The 18,471-nt window shown below is 36.0% G+C and overlaps 1 protein-coding gene across 2 annotated transcripts in view; it reads left to right on the plus strand.

Moving 5' to 3' along the window:
* Positions 1–18,471, plus strand: part of LOC131427667 (carbonic anhydrase 2) — a 63,746-nt gene that overhangs the window by 34,485 nt on the left and 10,790 nt on the right. For both annotated transcript variants that reach the window (XM_058591061.1, XM_058591062.1), the window contains exon 2: positions 13,350–13,765. In XM_058591061.1, the coding sequence (XP_058447044.1) occupies positions 13,350–13,765 (416 nt within the window). The remainder of the gene's footprint in view (positions 1–13,349; positions 13,766–18,471) is intronic.

The raw sequence follows: 18,471 nt of genomic DNA on the forward strand, positions 1-18,471 counted from the left end.
CCCCGACCTGGAAGGATTCTTAGTGTCAGTAGGATCCATAGTACTAGCCATGCAATGATTCTGTACACTACGAATTGGCTGCGAAGTCTGTTGAAACAGAAGGACCAAATTCCACAAAAGGAATGTAATGCCAGGACTTTGCTTTTGGGCCTATTTTCAACTTCCATCTCGCAAAAATGCCTCATCTTTTTAGATGATTCAATTTCTGAGAAAGAAGTAAACCGAAGACCTTCCAGATCGTGCTGCATCCGTCGGAACTACCAGTAATCAGAAGGAGCACTGTCAGGAGAATATGGCGGATGCGGCAAATTGTGCCACCTTAGTGCAAATTCAGCAGCTGCAAGATTCATATGGGTGGTCTATAATAGAACTAAAACTGAGACAAACTTATCCCCAGCAATCCGTTTTAGTTTTATTTATTCGACCAGTTCTACTGTCAAATGTAAAACTGGTATACATTGCCGTTCTTTTTTTTTTCTATATTTGAAACACAGATAAAACGCTGCTGGGGCTGCCAGTTTATTTTGTTATAATTTCTAGATTTAAATTTTAAAACTGACATAAATTATGCATCTAGAACTAGAACACTCCTGAATATGCCCTTAGTGTTTCCAAATATATTTTTACGACTTTTGTGACTATCTTGCAGCACCATAACACTCCTTCTCATATTAGTTAGCTGAGATAGGAACCATTAAAAAAAACTGATTACCTACATGATCCTCGCTACGCCGCACTTTTGCGCTCTTCATCTTCACATTCCTAAATTTTAAAAGTATTACGGCTCTTTGTTTTTAATATTTTTTCTCCTTTTATAACCTGTAATTAGTTTAATAGTACAACTCCCGCCGTACTCACTAGACCTCGTCTCATCCGATTATTTCGATGGGAGACTCGATGGAGTTGCAGACCAGTGTTAGGTCAATTTTTATTAATCCGAAGAATGATTTGGTTTTTTTTTATAAAAGATTTTTTTATTCAGGCATATTTGCGTACAAGCTCTACGGGGCCGATTGAACTGAGTTTTCAGCTAAAAATTTTTTTGTATTGGATCTCGTTGTCACCCTTTTTCTAGGGGGAGAGGAGCTTAAATTTCCCTCCTGCGAGGATTGAGGGGGAAGTTTGTTCGTGGTTCGTCTCGTCCTCCATTCCCGTGGTGTTGTTGTTGATTTCGTTGCTAGTTGCTGTAGATGTGCCTTGTTGTACATTGCAGTTGCTGGTTGGTTGGATAGTAAGCTGTTAACTGCAGCTGGTGTACTTTGTTCTATAGGGGTTACGTTGGATGGTTTCGTTGAAGGGGATACTTCACTGTTGTTGGTGACTGTCACAGGTGTACTGGGGTTTCTTGGGGTTGGTGTGAAGGATGCACCGTTGTCCCTTGGTGTGGTTGTCTCCTTGTCCAGTTTATCACATGGCTTACCGTAATGAACAGATTTTGGCAATATTGACATGTAGCCATCTGATTGTCATAGGTAACAAGTGATTTGCACGGGATTCTTGTATCCTGACCGAAAGTTACATAAGAAGCCTTTTCAAGCGCATGCGTAACAAACGTACGCCATTTAGAATACCGGGGAAAAAGTTCTTCCACTTTTCTTTTTCGATAGAGAGAATCTCTCCGTATTGGGACATAGTTTTACGAATATTAGGATCGATGACGCTTGAGGGAAGATCATGCACACGCACTTCTATAGCACTATCTTCCATATATACTGGAATGTTGTACTTAATGTTCTCGTGCTCCACATAATGCACATTATTATTGTCTTTTGCGAATTGAATCGCATCCAACTCTTTGTAAAACTGGATATAAACAACATTATTTGTCTTATTGCATTGAAGTAAATGCACACGTTTAATGTCAAGATACATTTGCTCCTTAAGCAAACCTTCAAGTTCTCGTATCGAAGGTCGAATTTTGCACTGCCTGAAGTCAACAATAATTATATACTTTCGTAACGGCGGTAGCTTTTGTTCGTTTGGTTCACTCATTTTCGAGGTCATTCTATTGTTCATTAAACAATACTGTACTTGGTTTCTTTCGTCCCGATGTAAGCGGTTTTGTTTTATCGACTGACTTGGATGAGATGTGAGAGCGAACTGAATGATTTGGTTTGATTGAGGAAATATGAGCTATAGTACCCATAATTTGTCTAAAAAACGGACGAAATGTGTAGTCCGCATCTTCTCACTCAATTCCAACCGGTTGGAGGCGAAATTTATCCGGAATCGGTTGTTGCACTGGAGTTGGAATTAATTCAGAATTCATTATGATTTCCACATGGAATTCCGAATGAAAATTTCTCGCTGATTCTCAATTGATTTGGATCTGATAATGTGGGCGGGCTTCGTAATTTCTATCAAGTAGACCGAATTTAAAACCGTTTGTGTGTTCCTGATAGATTTCTGCTCAGTTTAACAAATTTTAAACAACAAACACAACATCAAAACTGCTAGCAACAGCTTTTCAACTAAACAAGCAAGCAAAAGTGAATGTATTTTTCGTTCCGGTACGCAAACAATTGTTCACATTATTGTTTAGAAAATATCCCAATTGCTGCATATAGGCGAAATGACATCACAAACTAACAGACAGGACACTCAAATTGGATTCTTGAATTATTTTAACGGTCATTTCTGAATTCCTTTAATCCCTATAATTGGGACAGTACTCGCATACATCATGATGGTACCACGCTATACCCTGTACCTGTAATGTATTGATTTGTATACGTCCATGCGAATTTCATGCAGGATACAGATTTAATACATATTGCCAAAACTATATACAGAACTGTGCCTACTTCTCTTCCGCAATACAAAATCGAACCCGTTGTGTTACAATATTTACTTGCTTCAGGTCTGCCGCCATTTAATTGCGAGTGAAAATTACCAACACAATTAAAAATAGTCTAGCATAGCAACGTTGAGAAAAATATATGGTTTCCTTCCTACATCGCTAAAAAAGTTAAATATATTATCAACGTAATCCAATAATATTTTGTGACGATTCATTTTCAAATATTATGATGAAATCAGGCATCCCTGCAAGCAGCTGATCGGTGTTGACAAACGAGGGGGAACCAACTAGTAAAAATTTTTTTACATAACACAAGGGGTGTACCGGTAGTAAATAGTTCGCGCAGTACAATATAGGTGGAACTAGTGCATCACGAAAATTTATAGTTTTAAGAATTGTCATGTCTGTTAGTCTGTGATGTTATTTCCTATCCTTTGGACTGATTTATAATTGCAGTGCTATTAGTTATTAGTAAAACTTCATTTCACTCACTTTAGCATTTCGAATCTATTTATAACGTCGCCGATAGGTAGCTTGTCATTATACTTCTGGCTTAATTGTTTAGCCGATATACGATTCATTACGATGAGTTTGATAAAATCTCTAGGGAAAATTAATGTGCGTAGATAATATTGCATTCGATTCGGCTGCATTGTTTTTATAGGCTAAATGAGGTTACAATCAGTAAATGTCAGAACCAAACCAACAAATATTATGGAACTTGGTTCATGAATATGTTAGGTTATCCATGCACAAAAATAGACAAGGTAATTGATATTAATAAACTCCGATTGTTACACTTTCCGATATTCAAAAATCTGCTACTGTTGCCAATGCAATAAATAAGCATTGTTCGGTAAAGTCACCCATCGATTGACGTCAATTAAAGTGTGTGCTTGAAAAAAGTCGGATACTGAAGATTTTCCCCATTCGGTTCGCTTATACATTGGCCAATTCTTCAACAAACAAACAGTCTCCAGTGCAGGGAGCAAATTTAGTCCGGTCAGTGCAATGATTGGGATCAATCGAGTAGACGGATCGTTGAGATTTCGACACATGATAAATTTGTCCGCGTTGCCCGTTATGTCGCGCGCCACTGTTTTGGTTTGATTGAATCGCTGTCGGCACAAACCAAATTGCTTTTATGCGGAACGCCGCGAGTTGATGATCATTGATACCAGATCGTTCAGATCTTCGACCGAATGCAGAAGGTCGCCGAAGGTTAAACACTTGAATGACGAATGTGAAATTTTTATCGAAACAGCGTTGGATTGGAATGGAAAACGAAATTTTTCAAGCCGTTGGTTATAAAATCAGTAATTAACTGATCTTCAGTCATCAAATCGTTTTATTTGCTTCCGAATTGGTTGTTTTAAAAATAAGCATTTCTATACATATTCGGACATCCCAGGTCGGAGATTCAGAGTACATGAAGTGCGGGTCTTGAACGTTCGTACCTAGAAGTTCGTCTGAAAGAATTCTTAGTGTCAATTGGAACGTTGCAATGTACGCTAAGTATCGACTTTGAAGTCTGTTCCAAACAGAAGGTCAAGTTCCACAACGGAATGTTGTGCCAAGAGGTTTTCGTTGCTTTGTTTCGGATTTTAAAAACATCCTATACCCGCCTGGACAAAACGACGACATTAACACTTTCCACCAAATCATATCGTGCGACTAATCATCAACTATTTACTATCGAGCCGCTTCCGTTCGTATTTAATATGCCAAACCTGTTGATAGACTCGTAAGTTTTTATTTTTCGAACCAATTTATGCTATCTACGTACATCAAAATAAAGCTGGTATGGTACTACATTCTCTAGTGGAACTTGACCTTCTTTTCGGAATCGATTTCGCCGAGCAGTTGCATGACAAGTGATATAATCCTAAAGAAACTAGAGACCTTCCAGGTCAGGGTTCGAATGAATTGGTTTGGAAGATCAGTACACTATGCTCCAAACTACCGACGCAGGTGGCGGCACATCATCAATAAAAAGGAGTTGGTTTTACAGTATAATTCAGTACCAATATGAGGTGGAATACTTAAAATTAGTTAGAATGAGTTAATATGCAATAATTTCTGTCTCGTGACATATGTGCGTCATGCATACTAGTTAATATTTTTGTCCAAATAGTTCACAGTGGTTTATAATGAGTAATTGGCGAGACAAAGGTGTTTTCTCTTTTAAATATTAATTTTTGGTGGTTAGTCTTCACAAAAGTTATTTGTAATCAAATGGCGCTTTTTATGTAAAAGGTCATAAGAATGGTCCATGTTCGGATTGAGAACTGTTTTTTTTTATTTAAAATATATTTTATTCGGCCTATTTGCGTACAAGCTTTACGTGGCCGATTTAGCTGAGTTTTTAGATAAAAATTTCTCGTATCGAAGGTCGAATTGTGCACTGCCTAAAGTCAACAACAATTGTATTCTTCCGTGTCGGCGGTAGCTTTTGTTCGTTTGGTTCTCTCATTTCGAGATCTATTGTTCACTACACAATACTGTACTTGGTTTCTTCTGTCCCGAACGTAAGCGGTTTTGTTTTATCGACTGACTTGGATGAGATGTAAAACCGAACTGTGAAAACTGTTGTCTTACTTTCTTAATTGGTTTTAAAAATGATTGAACTCTACGGCACAGTTGTAGACAATTTTTTGAGCGACTTTTATGAAGAGGACATTGACTGAGTTGACTTAGTTCATTTGTTCGAGTTGCATACATTTTTCGGGAAAAAGTAGGGTGGCTCCTTAAAAATCACTTTAGTTCTAGCATTTTTGAAAAGGTAATATTTAAAGTGCTTCGAATTTATAAACTTGGCAGTTGAAAGTGGTTTTTTATGTGTAAATCATTCTGTATCAATAAATCTACACTTCCGTTCAAAATTATTTTTTAACTAAACTTTTGAAGCAGGAGAGGAACGAACTTGATTTATTAGTGAGTCAGAAAATTAAAATTTATTTAAAAAGAAATATTTTAAAAAGGGTCGATTTTTATCAGTGAATAAATTCAATTGAACGGTCAAAACCAATTCTAATCTGCGTGTTTACATTATTCACCAGCAGCCTTGTTGATCATTGTTCACCAGCAGTGGGGAGTATCTATACCAAATAGTAAGTATATGATATTTGAAAAAAAAACAACCCACATTATCGAAATGACGGAACCCGCTTGTGAGGAATTCTGGCAACCGTCAGAAGGCTGGCTGCATTCCGGATACTGCGAAAATGCGAAATGAATTCTTACTCGACTGCATGATTTTTCAGTGCTCGATCGGTTCAGTACTAGAATTTTCGCCTGAATTTTCTGCTCGAATAACCCATTAACATTATAAATGTCATTGAAAAATTCGCTCATTTTATGAATGTGTTAGTGTAAAATTCAGGCGACTTAAGCCATTTCACTACACTCCAGCTAGAGGAATGGATGATGCTGACTAAGGTAAGCCATTTTATTAATTTCCAGTGAATTTCAACTGTTTATGTTGGAATTCTAAGAAGATCTGGTTATTTACTAGTTCTGTATATCCGAAAAACATGAAGATTTAATTGTGTACATTCAGTTATATAATGTTTTCATTAAAAAAACTGAAAATCAGCACGAAAACGTCAAAATCGGGAAAGAAGAAAAAGAAGACAAATTGACAATTCAGTCCGCATCTTCCCACTCAATTCCGACAGATTTCCGAATCAACCGGTTGTAGGCGAAATTCATTCGGAATAGCTTGTTGCACTGGAGTTGGAATTGATTCGGAATTCCACATGTTTTCCACCTGGAAAAATTTCTCGCCGACTCGGATTTGATTCGGATCTGATAATGTGGGAAACAGTTTACAAATGGTTCATGCAGGTTTCTCGCTGAATTCGAGCAAAACTGATGAATACACTTCAGTTGGTTTCTACAGGAGTAAGAGCAAATTCAGCAGCTGGAAGTTTTATATGGGGGATCTATAATAGAACTAAAATTTAACAATTGTATCCCCAGGGAGCCGTTTTAAATTCATTTATTCGAACAGTTTTACTGTCAAATTTAAAACTGGTATACAAGGCCGATATATTTTTCAATATCTGGAACACGAGTAAAACCTTGCTAGGGCTCCCAGTATTTCTTGTACCAGATTCAAATTTTAAAACTGACATAAATTAAAGCAAATTGAGCAGCTAGAAGTTTGATAAGAAAGAACTATAATAAAACTGAAACTGGAACAAACGTATCTCACGCAAGCCGTTCTAGTTTTATTTATTCGAACAGTTCTTCTGTCAAATTTAAAACTGACATACGCTGCCGTTCTATTGTTTCTACATTTGAAACACGAGTTAAAACTGTTGGGACTGTCAACTTTTCTTGTTATATTATTCAGATTTAAATTTCAAAACTGACATAAATTATGCCTTTAGGATATGTTCAGGAGTGTTTTAGATGCATAATTTATGTCAGTTCTTAAATTTAAATCCGGAAATTGTAACAAAACCAACTCGCTGCTCCAGCAGCGTTTTATCTGTGTTTTAAATATAGAAAAAAGAACGGCAGCGTATTCCAGTTTTAGATTTGACAGTAGAACAAAATATATTATACATCAATATGGATCACTTCAACAATTCGGAAAAGACACCGTCACAGTAACACCGTCTCGTAAAGGAAAAGGCTGTTAGTTCAGTCGTGTTTAATAGTTTGCGTTTAGCGTGCACCCCGAAGTGAAATGTCAAAAATAATTGAGCATGATGCCCATATTGAATTATGAACAATTTCATATTTAAATGTGTTTTTTTACGAAAGTAAATATCGCCTATAAATAATGTAGAATTACGCTCTTTTAGACCTATCGTCTTTACTTTCAAGAGTTATGAAGTAGTATTTAATGTTATGAATAGTGCTGAAAAGAGGAAACCTATAGGCAGTGAAGACAATGTTCGACATATCACTTCTGATGTATAGAACAAAATTAAAATGAAATGAACGGTGTATTACAGTTACTTTGACTGTAAAATTTTTTTCATTGCGTTCATGACATTGAATTTAAATTAGCATTACTTTTTCTTTCAGGGAAAGTTAGAATGTAAAAGAAAATTGTCATTTTTATAAATTGTCTATGAATTAAAAGTGCATATACTAAGCGATCTGCCCTTTGCTGTGAACTGTCAAAACTTTTAGTCAAAATTTCGATATTTATTTTCTAAAAAGTAATTGAATTTCAGACTAACCATTCCAAAATTCGACAAATATAAAGTTTACTTAGCTCTGAAAAAATGTTTATAAATAGTATGATTAGTGCAATACAGTAAGCAAAAGAACAAGTTATTCTTATTACTATTACTTCAATTGATAGCTCGCGTTGAGGTGAATTGCGGTTTATTCATAGAATAAATTGTTTGGTTTTGAAGAATTTATTTATTTATTAAACAACCTGATGTTGTATATTTCTATCCCCGTAACCGTAAATCTTCAAATCAAGAAATTGTAGTACATAACTCGGAAATGTTGGTAAAATTCTGGAACTAGTATTAATATTAATTTATTCAATTCTGCGTACACATTTCACACATATTTATGTAAATAGGAATTTTTATAAAAACAAAATGTCTCATCCGAGTTAGTATCAGATTGCGATTCTAAGCCGTATTTACAGCTTTTTTTTCGTGCAGTATATATCGAGAAATATTCCATATATTTGGAGTTGTTTGGTTCAGTGTACTGATTGGGAGAACATTGAAAAATTTGTAGTGTATTAGTAACCATTTTTGCCACCGCACTTTACTGTGATGTCCCTCGTGAATCGCAAGAGTGATCCATATTGATATATAGTATATTTGGTAGAACTGTTCGAATAAATAAAACTAAAACGGCTTGCTGGGGATACGTTTGTTTCAGTTTCAGTTATATTATAAACCACCCACGGAACGACCGAAATTAGCTCTGCGTCTAATTCGTATTACTGTTTTACAATTAGTTGATTTTAACAACAAAATATCCTAAATAACTATAAAATTAGTTAAAATTGAGAATTTGCTTTGCTAAAAAAACTCTTATTTTTAGAGAATGTGTTTAGTTGGCGAATATCCTGGACACAAACTAGCACTATTTCATATATCCATATATAAATTTCTAAACCGATTTGTAAAAATGACGTAAACTCTTAGTGGAAAGTGTATTTATTAGGAATTTGTGCGCATTCGAAGCGATTGTGCGTAATAATGTTTTTACGCGGAACAGTGAAATGAGTTTCGAATGTTGCACTCTAATTGTATATGTCAAATGATATTTTTTGTATCTTCTAACCTTCCGGGCTACGCCGTCCGGTGTGCTACTGGTATTCGGTTTTTGTTTTCCGAGTGCTCAAAGTTTTCAGTGAGAGAGTCGATTTCGCGAAGTCGAATGAAGAAAACAGTGATTTAGGAGAAAAAATTTCAAAAAGAAGTTTATGTTTCGTTTATGTCTTTTTCTCCAATACAACATCGTATTTATACCTGCCAATATAGAAAAGACAACCAAGACTGAATTTTTTTTCGGTAGTAGTGTGCCATCTAGTGGCTAGTAGTCATTACGGTGTTACCATTTTCTCGGTGACAGAGCGCCATATAGCTGCAAATTGCAGTAGCCAATTCAACCATTCACGTTGGTTGAAAACAACGGTTTATTTCTCTAATTCAACTAAAAAAATAGTTGAATGGATATAAAGTGTGCCTTAGCTAAAAAATGACAGCACGTTTAATTGGTGAATTCAACTAAAAAAGTAGCCATTTTAACAAATATTTTATTATTATTAAGGGAATTAGAATTAAAAAATCTAAATTAGCAAAAGTTAGATTTTTTTAGTTATCTCAAATAATAACTAACTAAAATCAGAAAATCAACTAATTTTTTCGCCAAAATGCTGATTTCGGTCTTTCCGTGCCCATATGAATCTTGCAGCTGCTGAATTTGCTCTTATGCATCTAGAACTGAAACACTCCTGAATATGCCCTCTTGATTGGTTTAAAATGATATAATCAAGATTGAGTTGTTGAAATTACTATTTCTGCAGGATGGTACAAAAAGTGTTGTCAGTATCGTCGGTAGTAGCATAGACGCATAATCGCCCCACATCGTATAGGATTTCCTATGTATATGGGCTAGTTAGACTTAGAATGGCAGTATACCAGTTTTAAAGCTCCGTTCGAATAAAGAAAACTAAAACGGATTGGTTGACATACGTTTATTTCAGTTCCAGCTGTATTATTCATCTCGCATATAAATTTTCTAAAGTTTGCTATGTAGCTATTGAAAATTCAAAAACTGAGACTCATTGATAAGTGGGTGTTACCTAATACGAATAGCTCGAAGATTGTCATCAAGTTCAATAACTTCATTTCAGCATGAGTAAAAGACTTCTAATTTAATTACATAAACCTACAAAACTCTTCTAAAGAAGCACGTTTAAAATCTGAAATCAGGTCAAGTATTGCAGAGCGGTAATCTACTTAAAGGTACTTATCGGTGGGAAATCTTCTTCGCCGCACTAGGGCACAGAACCAAACCACACCAGTCCAATGTCCCACAAGGACGTATTTCAAGTGCCACTTGATTCACCCATTACTGTCTTCACATTTTGCTTGATAAGCTGAATCGACGAAAGAAGACAAAAGGCCCGACCGAGCATAACGTACGAACTCGTGAGTCCATTCATCACAGCTGATCCGATAGCGTGCGTGGGTGGTAGCTTGAGAAAAATGCATCCCATTAAGCACGAATCAAGCAGTAATTAGAATAGTTGTACGGTTGCGACATGCAAAAGCATCATGCCTATAATGTTTGCATTAGGCTTTCTCTGGATCGCTTTTTAATTCGCTAAACTTTGCTTGCAATATTATTTGTAACCAGATTATAGGTAATGAACTTAAAAAAAAACACTTGGCTTCTCTCAAATTTAGGCTGTGAACCATTTGGCGGTTAATTTTAACTTTTGGTTGAAATCTGACACTCGAGCGGTTATTTTGATGTTGTCAATAATAACCCTGCTCGAGAGCATGGTTATTTTTGACAGATCGATATCCGACACTGAAAAAAATCTTGCAAAGAAAATTCCATTATCAATTTGACAACATCAAAATAGTTTAACTTATCTTAGTTAAACTTGGTTTAGTTTTTTTATTTCCAGTGCAAAATAAACCCAAATAACTTTCTATCCATCAAACTTCGAAATGGGCCGCAGTTTTGGTTGAATTTAACTACTCGACACAAAATAACCGCTCAAGTGTCAGATTTTAACAAAAAGTTAAAATTATCCGCCTAAGGCTGTGAACTATCTCGCGAATTATTTTGACAGTCGACTAGTTATTAGCGGCCCTTACACGTGCATTACTTCTGTCATTTTTAACGATGACTAAGTAATGATGTATTTCAAATTTGATAGAAAACTCGTCATTACACGTTCATTAAAATGATATTATTTTTTAATAATGTCACTTTTAATGACTCGTGTAAGGATTCTGTCATTTTCAAAAATAGCCCTGCTCGAAAGCATGGTTATTTTTAACAACTCGATAGTTATTTTCCGACACTTAAAAAAATCTTGCGAAAAAATTCTAATTTCATACCTTTAGTAACAATTTCGTCTGTATGATTTATTTTTATACTTTCAGTCTTAGAAAGTACCCCAATACAAAATTCCAATACATTGTCAAACAAAGTAAGTTCAAAGACTAACATACAGGACACTCAATTTACATTCTTTAATCATTTTAACGGTCATTTCGAATATTCCTTTAGTTGGGACAGTACTCGAATATGTCACGATGATGTCACGTTTCCTGATGAAAACAACACAATATGTAAAAGCGATTCACACGTAGCATCATGCGACTATCACCGGCATGGAACGGTTACGGAACATAAACATTAATTGTAAGCAATTTATATGAAGGAACACTACGTCAAGTTCACGGAACATTTTAACGTCGGGTACGTGAGCAATATTCGGCTAAAAATATGAATAAATTAATCTTGACGTCGACCGAAATTGATTGATTGTCTGAATCGTGTTTAATGCATGCGTTTCCTGATGAAAACAAACCAATCTCAATTGCATTTGTGGTGGTAAGTGAGCTGTCAGAATACTCAATTGCAATTGTTATACCACTCGAAATAGTTTTATTTTTAGTACGAAATAAACCCAAATAACTTTTCATCCGTTTAACTTTGAAATGAGCCGAAGTATTAGTTGAATTTAACTACTCAACCGAAAATGACTGTCAAATTTTAACTAAAAGGTAATTTTTTTGCGAGATGGTCCACGGCCTTAGAACCAAACATACAATTGCCGGTAGAGGCGTGCAAAACAGCTCATTTTGGTGAACAGCTCCGAACCGATCAGCTCACCAAAGTGAATCGATTCGATGTATCAGCTCATCAGCTCTTTTAGTTTGAACTTAAGGTTAATTTTGTGCGCCGTTTTTCTTATGCACCGGTTTTCTTTCATATGCATGATCGAAATTGAATCATTGATTTGCAATGATGCAATGAATGCAATGCGTTAGTTTATCTTTAATTGATGTCGACTAAATTGAAACTCTTAAAGAGCCGAAGATCCGATCAGCTCGTAGCATGTTCCCTTCTTCATAATGCAGTGAACTGGGTAGCAAATGAGTGAGCTGATGAGCTGCGGTTCTTTTGAAAAGAGCTGTGAGCTGTCAGCTCACTTCAATGATTCGATTCGCTGGAACAGCTCAGGAGCGAATTGCCCATCTCTAATTGCCGGTGATTCTGACAACAGTTTTGTTTCACCCTGCTACTTGCCTCTGCCAATTTCAACCAATCATGAGCTGGTCCAAAACTAGTACTAAAAGCGGATACATAGTTTTCTGGTCTTTTCCTAGATCCGTACAATCTACAGTTTTCAACATGTTACGAATAAAAACAACATAGAAAACATGTACCATTCGATGCTTTACAATCAAATTATTTTCATATTTTATACACACTTAGGCATAATTGTGTAATTTTACGTCCTTTGAGACCGACATATTAAAGCATGAAAAATGAAAGATATGGATCTCTATATTCGTTCCCTTTAGATGTTGAAAAATAAAATAAATTTGAAAATAGATTTTGGAAATTTTCAAAACAAGTTGATTCTATTTGTGTCCAATATGAAAAGGGCAATGTGAGGACGAAGGTGCGGGCTTTTGTATATCTACCATTCAATTAAATAGCCGATAGAATAGATATTTCGAACAATAATTATATGTTCTATAACAAGAGCGTCGCCGGATCCTATGTTAAAACAGATATTAATAGTTGGTGCTAGAGCGTAGAGTATTATTTGAACTGAACAAGGCGTCCAGGCGTCAGTACACAATAAACGTCAGACCGAAAAGTTTAGGGATGCTTTACAAATCACGCAATCAATCAAATTGCAAGCAAAATCTATTTAATCATAGTGACTGATAGCTCTGCGATTAGTTTCGATTTTCCGATTCAATTAGGTTTAACATTTTATTTTGTCACTTGAAATTAGATTTTTTTTTCTTGTTTATGTATACTAAGCCCCTCTCTTATTATCCCTTCCATCCTGCAGGTCCGCACGTATGGCCGAAAATGTATCCACAGGCAGCCGGTCAACGGCAGTCACCCGTCGACATCGTCACGTCCAATACGAAGACATCGAGCGATCTGAAAGAGAATCCATTGCGTTGGACCTACGTTCCGGAAAACACACGCAGCCTGGTCAATCCGGGTTACTGCTGGCGGGTGGATGTCAACGGTAAGGGTTCCAAACTGACCGGGGGACCGTTGTCGGATGAAACATTCATCCTGGAGCAGTTCCACTGTCACTGGGGCTGCTCGGATTCGCGGGGCTCGGAGCATACCGTCGATGGGGAATCGTTTGCCGGTGAACTCCATCTGGTTCACTGGAATCAGACCAAGTACAAAAGCTTCGGCGAAGCGGCCGGACAACCCGACGGGCTGGCTGTGCTGGGAGTGCTCCTGAAGGTAAGTTCATCAATTTGGAATTCAGATTAAAGCATAGCACCGATTCACTATCAGCACGGAACCGGTAGCTGACTGAATCCAGTATGAGCATCGTGCTTGAAGCATCTCATTAGCAAAGATCATCAAAACAAACCACTCAATTTTTTGTTTTGTTCAGAACATGTAAAGCAGTAAACAGATGGAAGTAAATTAAACAAACGCATGATTTCAACGTGACTGGAAAATTTGTGAGAATGTGTTTTAGAGGTGTGTCAGTAGAGGACCGTGCCAGAATCATGCAGAAGTATTGTTTTTTTTCTTGGATTGGAGAAGTTCATGAAATTCTAGAATCTTTGTAGTCGTATTCAAATTGTAATATTTGATATCCTTTTTCATTTATAACGAAAACAATAGTTTGATATTTGTAATTCGTAATTGAAAAATAAAAACAGCTGCTTTCAAATTTCAGTTGGGATTTTGAACGCTATGAAAACCCTCCTCGTTCTCGAGTTCGGAACTTGTTTTAATTATATCTAGAATTAGAATTTTCGAAACAGTGCAATAATATGTTTTAGGATTGGAGTCATAATAAAAAAAAAAATAATAAAATTTTTGACGTGTGACTACTTATTTCTGTTCTTTGGATATAGAGAATTTTGACATAACCTGTATGATTGGTCACTGTTGCTGAAGATTACGATACACATCTGGGATCGTAACAAGTTTTTGAAGGATAGTCGGAGAATAGAATTTAAGCTTTATTTGCACAAACCGAAATAATTTTGCAATTTGACTTGATCGCCATTAACTCGAAATGAGTTGACACTCGTCCCAGAAACAGCTGCGAACCTTACAAAAAAAAATCTACCACGCCGCAGCAAGATCGATGATTTCCATTCTTGAATATAACACAACTGACACAGAAATTTTATTTAGATTTATGAAACTTTTAGTAAACTGAAAGCTACTAATTAGTTATGATTTGCACTGTTACTGTTACTGGGGGGCTTAACCATTTTTTAAACTCAAAAAATTATTAAAGAAGATTTGACCTGTCACTAAAACACCGGTGTTTTTTAATATAAAGTAATAATCATTTTTCAAGTCACTGGTTGCTGTTTCGAGAAGAGAAAACAAATAAATTCTCCTACAGAAATTGCTTGCCAAATGGAAAAGTATGACTGTTTTCATAATACTCGTGATTTAAATTTGTTCTAGAATGTAATATTTGTTGTGATCAAGGCTGGCCATCATTATTTTTGTACTACAGTCATTGTTTTTGTACTCAGTTGCATCACTGAGCGAGTTGAGTAACTGGCCAACCATTTGTCATTTCAATCCAATTCTCATTACATATTCTACTCGGATTTGGCAACAAGATTACACGGATTTTTCACAAAAAAACTCAACTCTAGACCTATATTTTAGCAAGTGTTGCATCTCATTCAAATTGCATTAGAATAAAATATCTGTTTACAAGCGTATGGTTCTTTTTCATATTTTCCCACCACAAAAAAAAACACTGCAACGTGGATTTGTGTCACGTCAAAATTGTGTGTTATTACGCCGGAGTTCTTTTAAACTGTTATAAGTCAATAATGAATAATGCCCAGGCGTTGCACAATGCCTTCTTTTCTACCTTTAATTCTAACAGCTGCAAGAATGTTTAGACATAAGTTATGGGAACATTTTTGTTAGCTTTCAATCATGATCTTTCAGATTTTCGCAAAGTACAAAAAAATAAAAATGAAACAGCCGAAAATATAAACGCAACCGATTACCACATAAATCCAACTCCAATTATTAATGCTGTTGTGGTTGAGTTGTAGGTTTAAAAATTTAACATAAACAACGGGAAAAATATTGAATCTTCATTAGGTAAATAAAATTACGAATGCATTTTACGTGCCTTGATCTGAAATAAAAAATTTACTTTTTTCTACATCTTTTTAAAAACGAGACTATGATAGATTTCGTTAGATTTTTTCCAAAATTTCATATAGATTTCATGAATGATCATGCTGAAAGACTTCAATACAAGTTTTATGTAGAATATTTTCATTTAGGCTACTTTTTTTAGTTATTCTGCCTGAATAATGTGGTAATGTACAATATTAATTGTTTGCATTTTTCTATCCCTTCCTTTCTGAATGGATTGAAATTTTCAATCAGTGGGATCATACACATCGTAAATAAAGTAAAATTCCCGTTCCAACGGGACATAAAATCCCGTAATTTGGCAGTAATCAGCAGAGTACTAATCGACTGAAACATTCCATCAGCTCACTTTGACAAAACTAGGCGCATCTTCCATGCATCGTTGAGTTTCCGCTGGTTTGATCCTTAGGCTGTGAACCATCTCACGGTTAATTTTAACTTTTGGTTAAAATCTGACACTGGAGTGGTTATTGTGTGCTTGTAACCGAAAATATCAAAACTTTCTTGGCCACCCGGCCACATCGAGAGTCATTTTGCACATTTGCGAGAGAGCATAGAGGGAAATGTAATACACAAAGCGAGCCACGTGGTTATACGCGACCTACTGGCCTCAGCCCTTAAATTCATTCACTTATTGTTATGATTTTGTTTATAGTGCCAAACATTCTGGGTTTTTTCGTACACAACTGTCAAATTTTGAAATAGGATACGATTCCTGTTAACACCAATCAAACCAAAGTTATTTGACTTTCGAATTTATTGCAACTGTTAAGTGTGATCCGTTGATCAAAAGTTTTATTTATAGTTCGCGAAGTAGTACATAACCTTAAGCAAAAATATCGATCTAAGGCTTCATCGATTTTTCGCAACAAACATTTAATGTACTTGTTTGTATTACTGTTATATGTGACATGCCGTAAATATTACCGCAATGCTCAATCCAATTAGGAACCGGTTTAGTCAGGCCTGTGCTAGCACATTCTGTGAGCTACGTACGAAACTAGCTTGGGATGGACTCTATCATAATATGACTAACGCATGTTTTTTTCAATTTTCCCACCCACCATACCCAACAGGTTAAATGATAGAAAATGATAGAAATGCAAACCTGTTGTGCAACGGTAGACTTGAAAGCCGATATCTCACATCGGAAAGGCCATCGTTGACATTGGTACATTCCTCCCGGAACAGCCCCACTTCGCATGTCAAGTTTAAATTAATCCAACCGCCACCGGAAAGGAAAAGCCCAGTGTTCTAGAATATCCACCCCAGTATTTTTTTTTCTCGCTATGCTTCACTTAGCACTCTAAAAGGTACTTAGAATTTCCTAGATCAATCTTGCGTTAGTGCATTTAGTTAACCGCGCAGGTCTACTGCGACGCGGCGTCCCGCGACAAGGTCTAAACGCGTGAATGATTATAATATAATAGAAAAATAGGCAACCATGTCTAGTTCTGTTGCCAACGGGTTTGTCATAGACTTGCAGCAATTGCACCTATAGTCACCTCATTGGTCTGTGGACCGTCCACCGATTTTTATTGAAAAGGATTAATTAAATTCATTGCATTTGTTTTAATAAATAAAGTAGAACATCAGTGTTCAATTTATTTGAGTTGATTCGAGGAACTTAAAAAGCCAACCAACGGGCTAAATCATGGAATTAATGATGGAGAGATGAGATGATTGTGGGTACCTGTATCCTATATACAAACCGCAGAATAGTATTAAGCCAGCAGTGAACTTAGAAGTTCAACAAGCGCTCTGCGTCAGTGCAATTGCGTCACGCCGTCTGTCGCTTATCCAGGCTGTAATTATCTCATTAAAAGGAATTGAATAAATCAGTGTTCTGTTCGGACGCTCTTTCTGATGACACAACACAGGCAACATTAAAGTGTCGGAGCTTGGAGTGATGGAGATATATGGTACTTTGCGTTCTGAATAATTCTTCAATTATTCAAATGCTGGTGTACATGAAGTACAATAAAACGGAGCCATTCAGGTTGTACATGAAAACAGTTTTAAATGTCAATGTGTTCTCCTTTAATTTTGAGTCATAATATCGGATCTTTCACTAGACAAATAGCAAAATGAGCAGCCTGGTGAACACTTGCAGATGTCGCCACGATCGACACAATTTTGAGTGCTGCATTCACGTCACGCGTTCGTTTTGTTGTAGGTAAACATCAATTTTGTTTTATTCCTAACGTAGATCTTGTGGTCAGAGAAACTAAATACTTTCATAGAAAATTTTCTCCGAAACTCAAATAATTATTCTTCAATGAAAACTCTTCTCTTTAAATATTTACGTCGATTATAAAATGAAACATTTTGAACAGACAACTTCCTAACTAAGTTTTTTAATGTGGAACACATTTTTGTTTTCTATATAGGCGTGCAAACTAGAAACTCATGAAAAATACACGTAGAAATGTGGTCAGGTTTTGAACAATTACAGCTCAGTCAATTTTATATAAATTATTAATATTATGTCACCATTTGATTGGAAATATTTCTACGTATTGATTCGAATGTTCATAGGCATGTACACTGGGGTCTCTTTTTACGCGGTTTTTTTTTATGCGGTTTCTTTTTACGCGGCTTTTTTTACGCAGATTTTCGAAGTTACGCGGATTTCCGAAGTTACGCGGTTTTTTTTACGCGGATTTCCGAAGTTACGCGGTTTTTTTTTGCGCGGTTTTTTTTATGCGGTACGTATTCCCCGCGTAAAAAGAGACCTCAGTGTATTTTTAATAGTGTATCATTGAAATGTTGATTAATAGCAAGCACTG

The sequence above is a fragment of the Malaya genurostris genome, chromosome 2 (assembly GCF_030247185.1).
Source record: "Malaya genurostris strain Urasoe2022 chromosome 2, Malgen_1.1, whole genome shotgun sequence".
Lineage (NCBI taxonomy): Eukaryota > Metazoa > Arthropoda > Insecta > Diptera > Culicidae > Malaya > Malaya genurostris.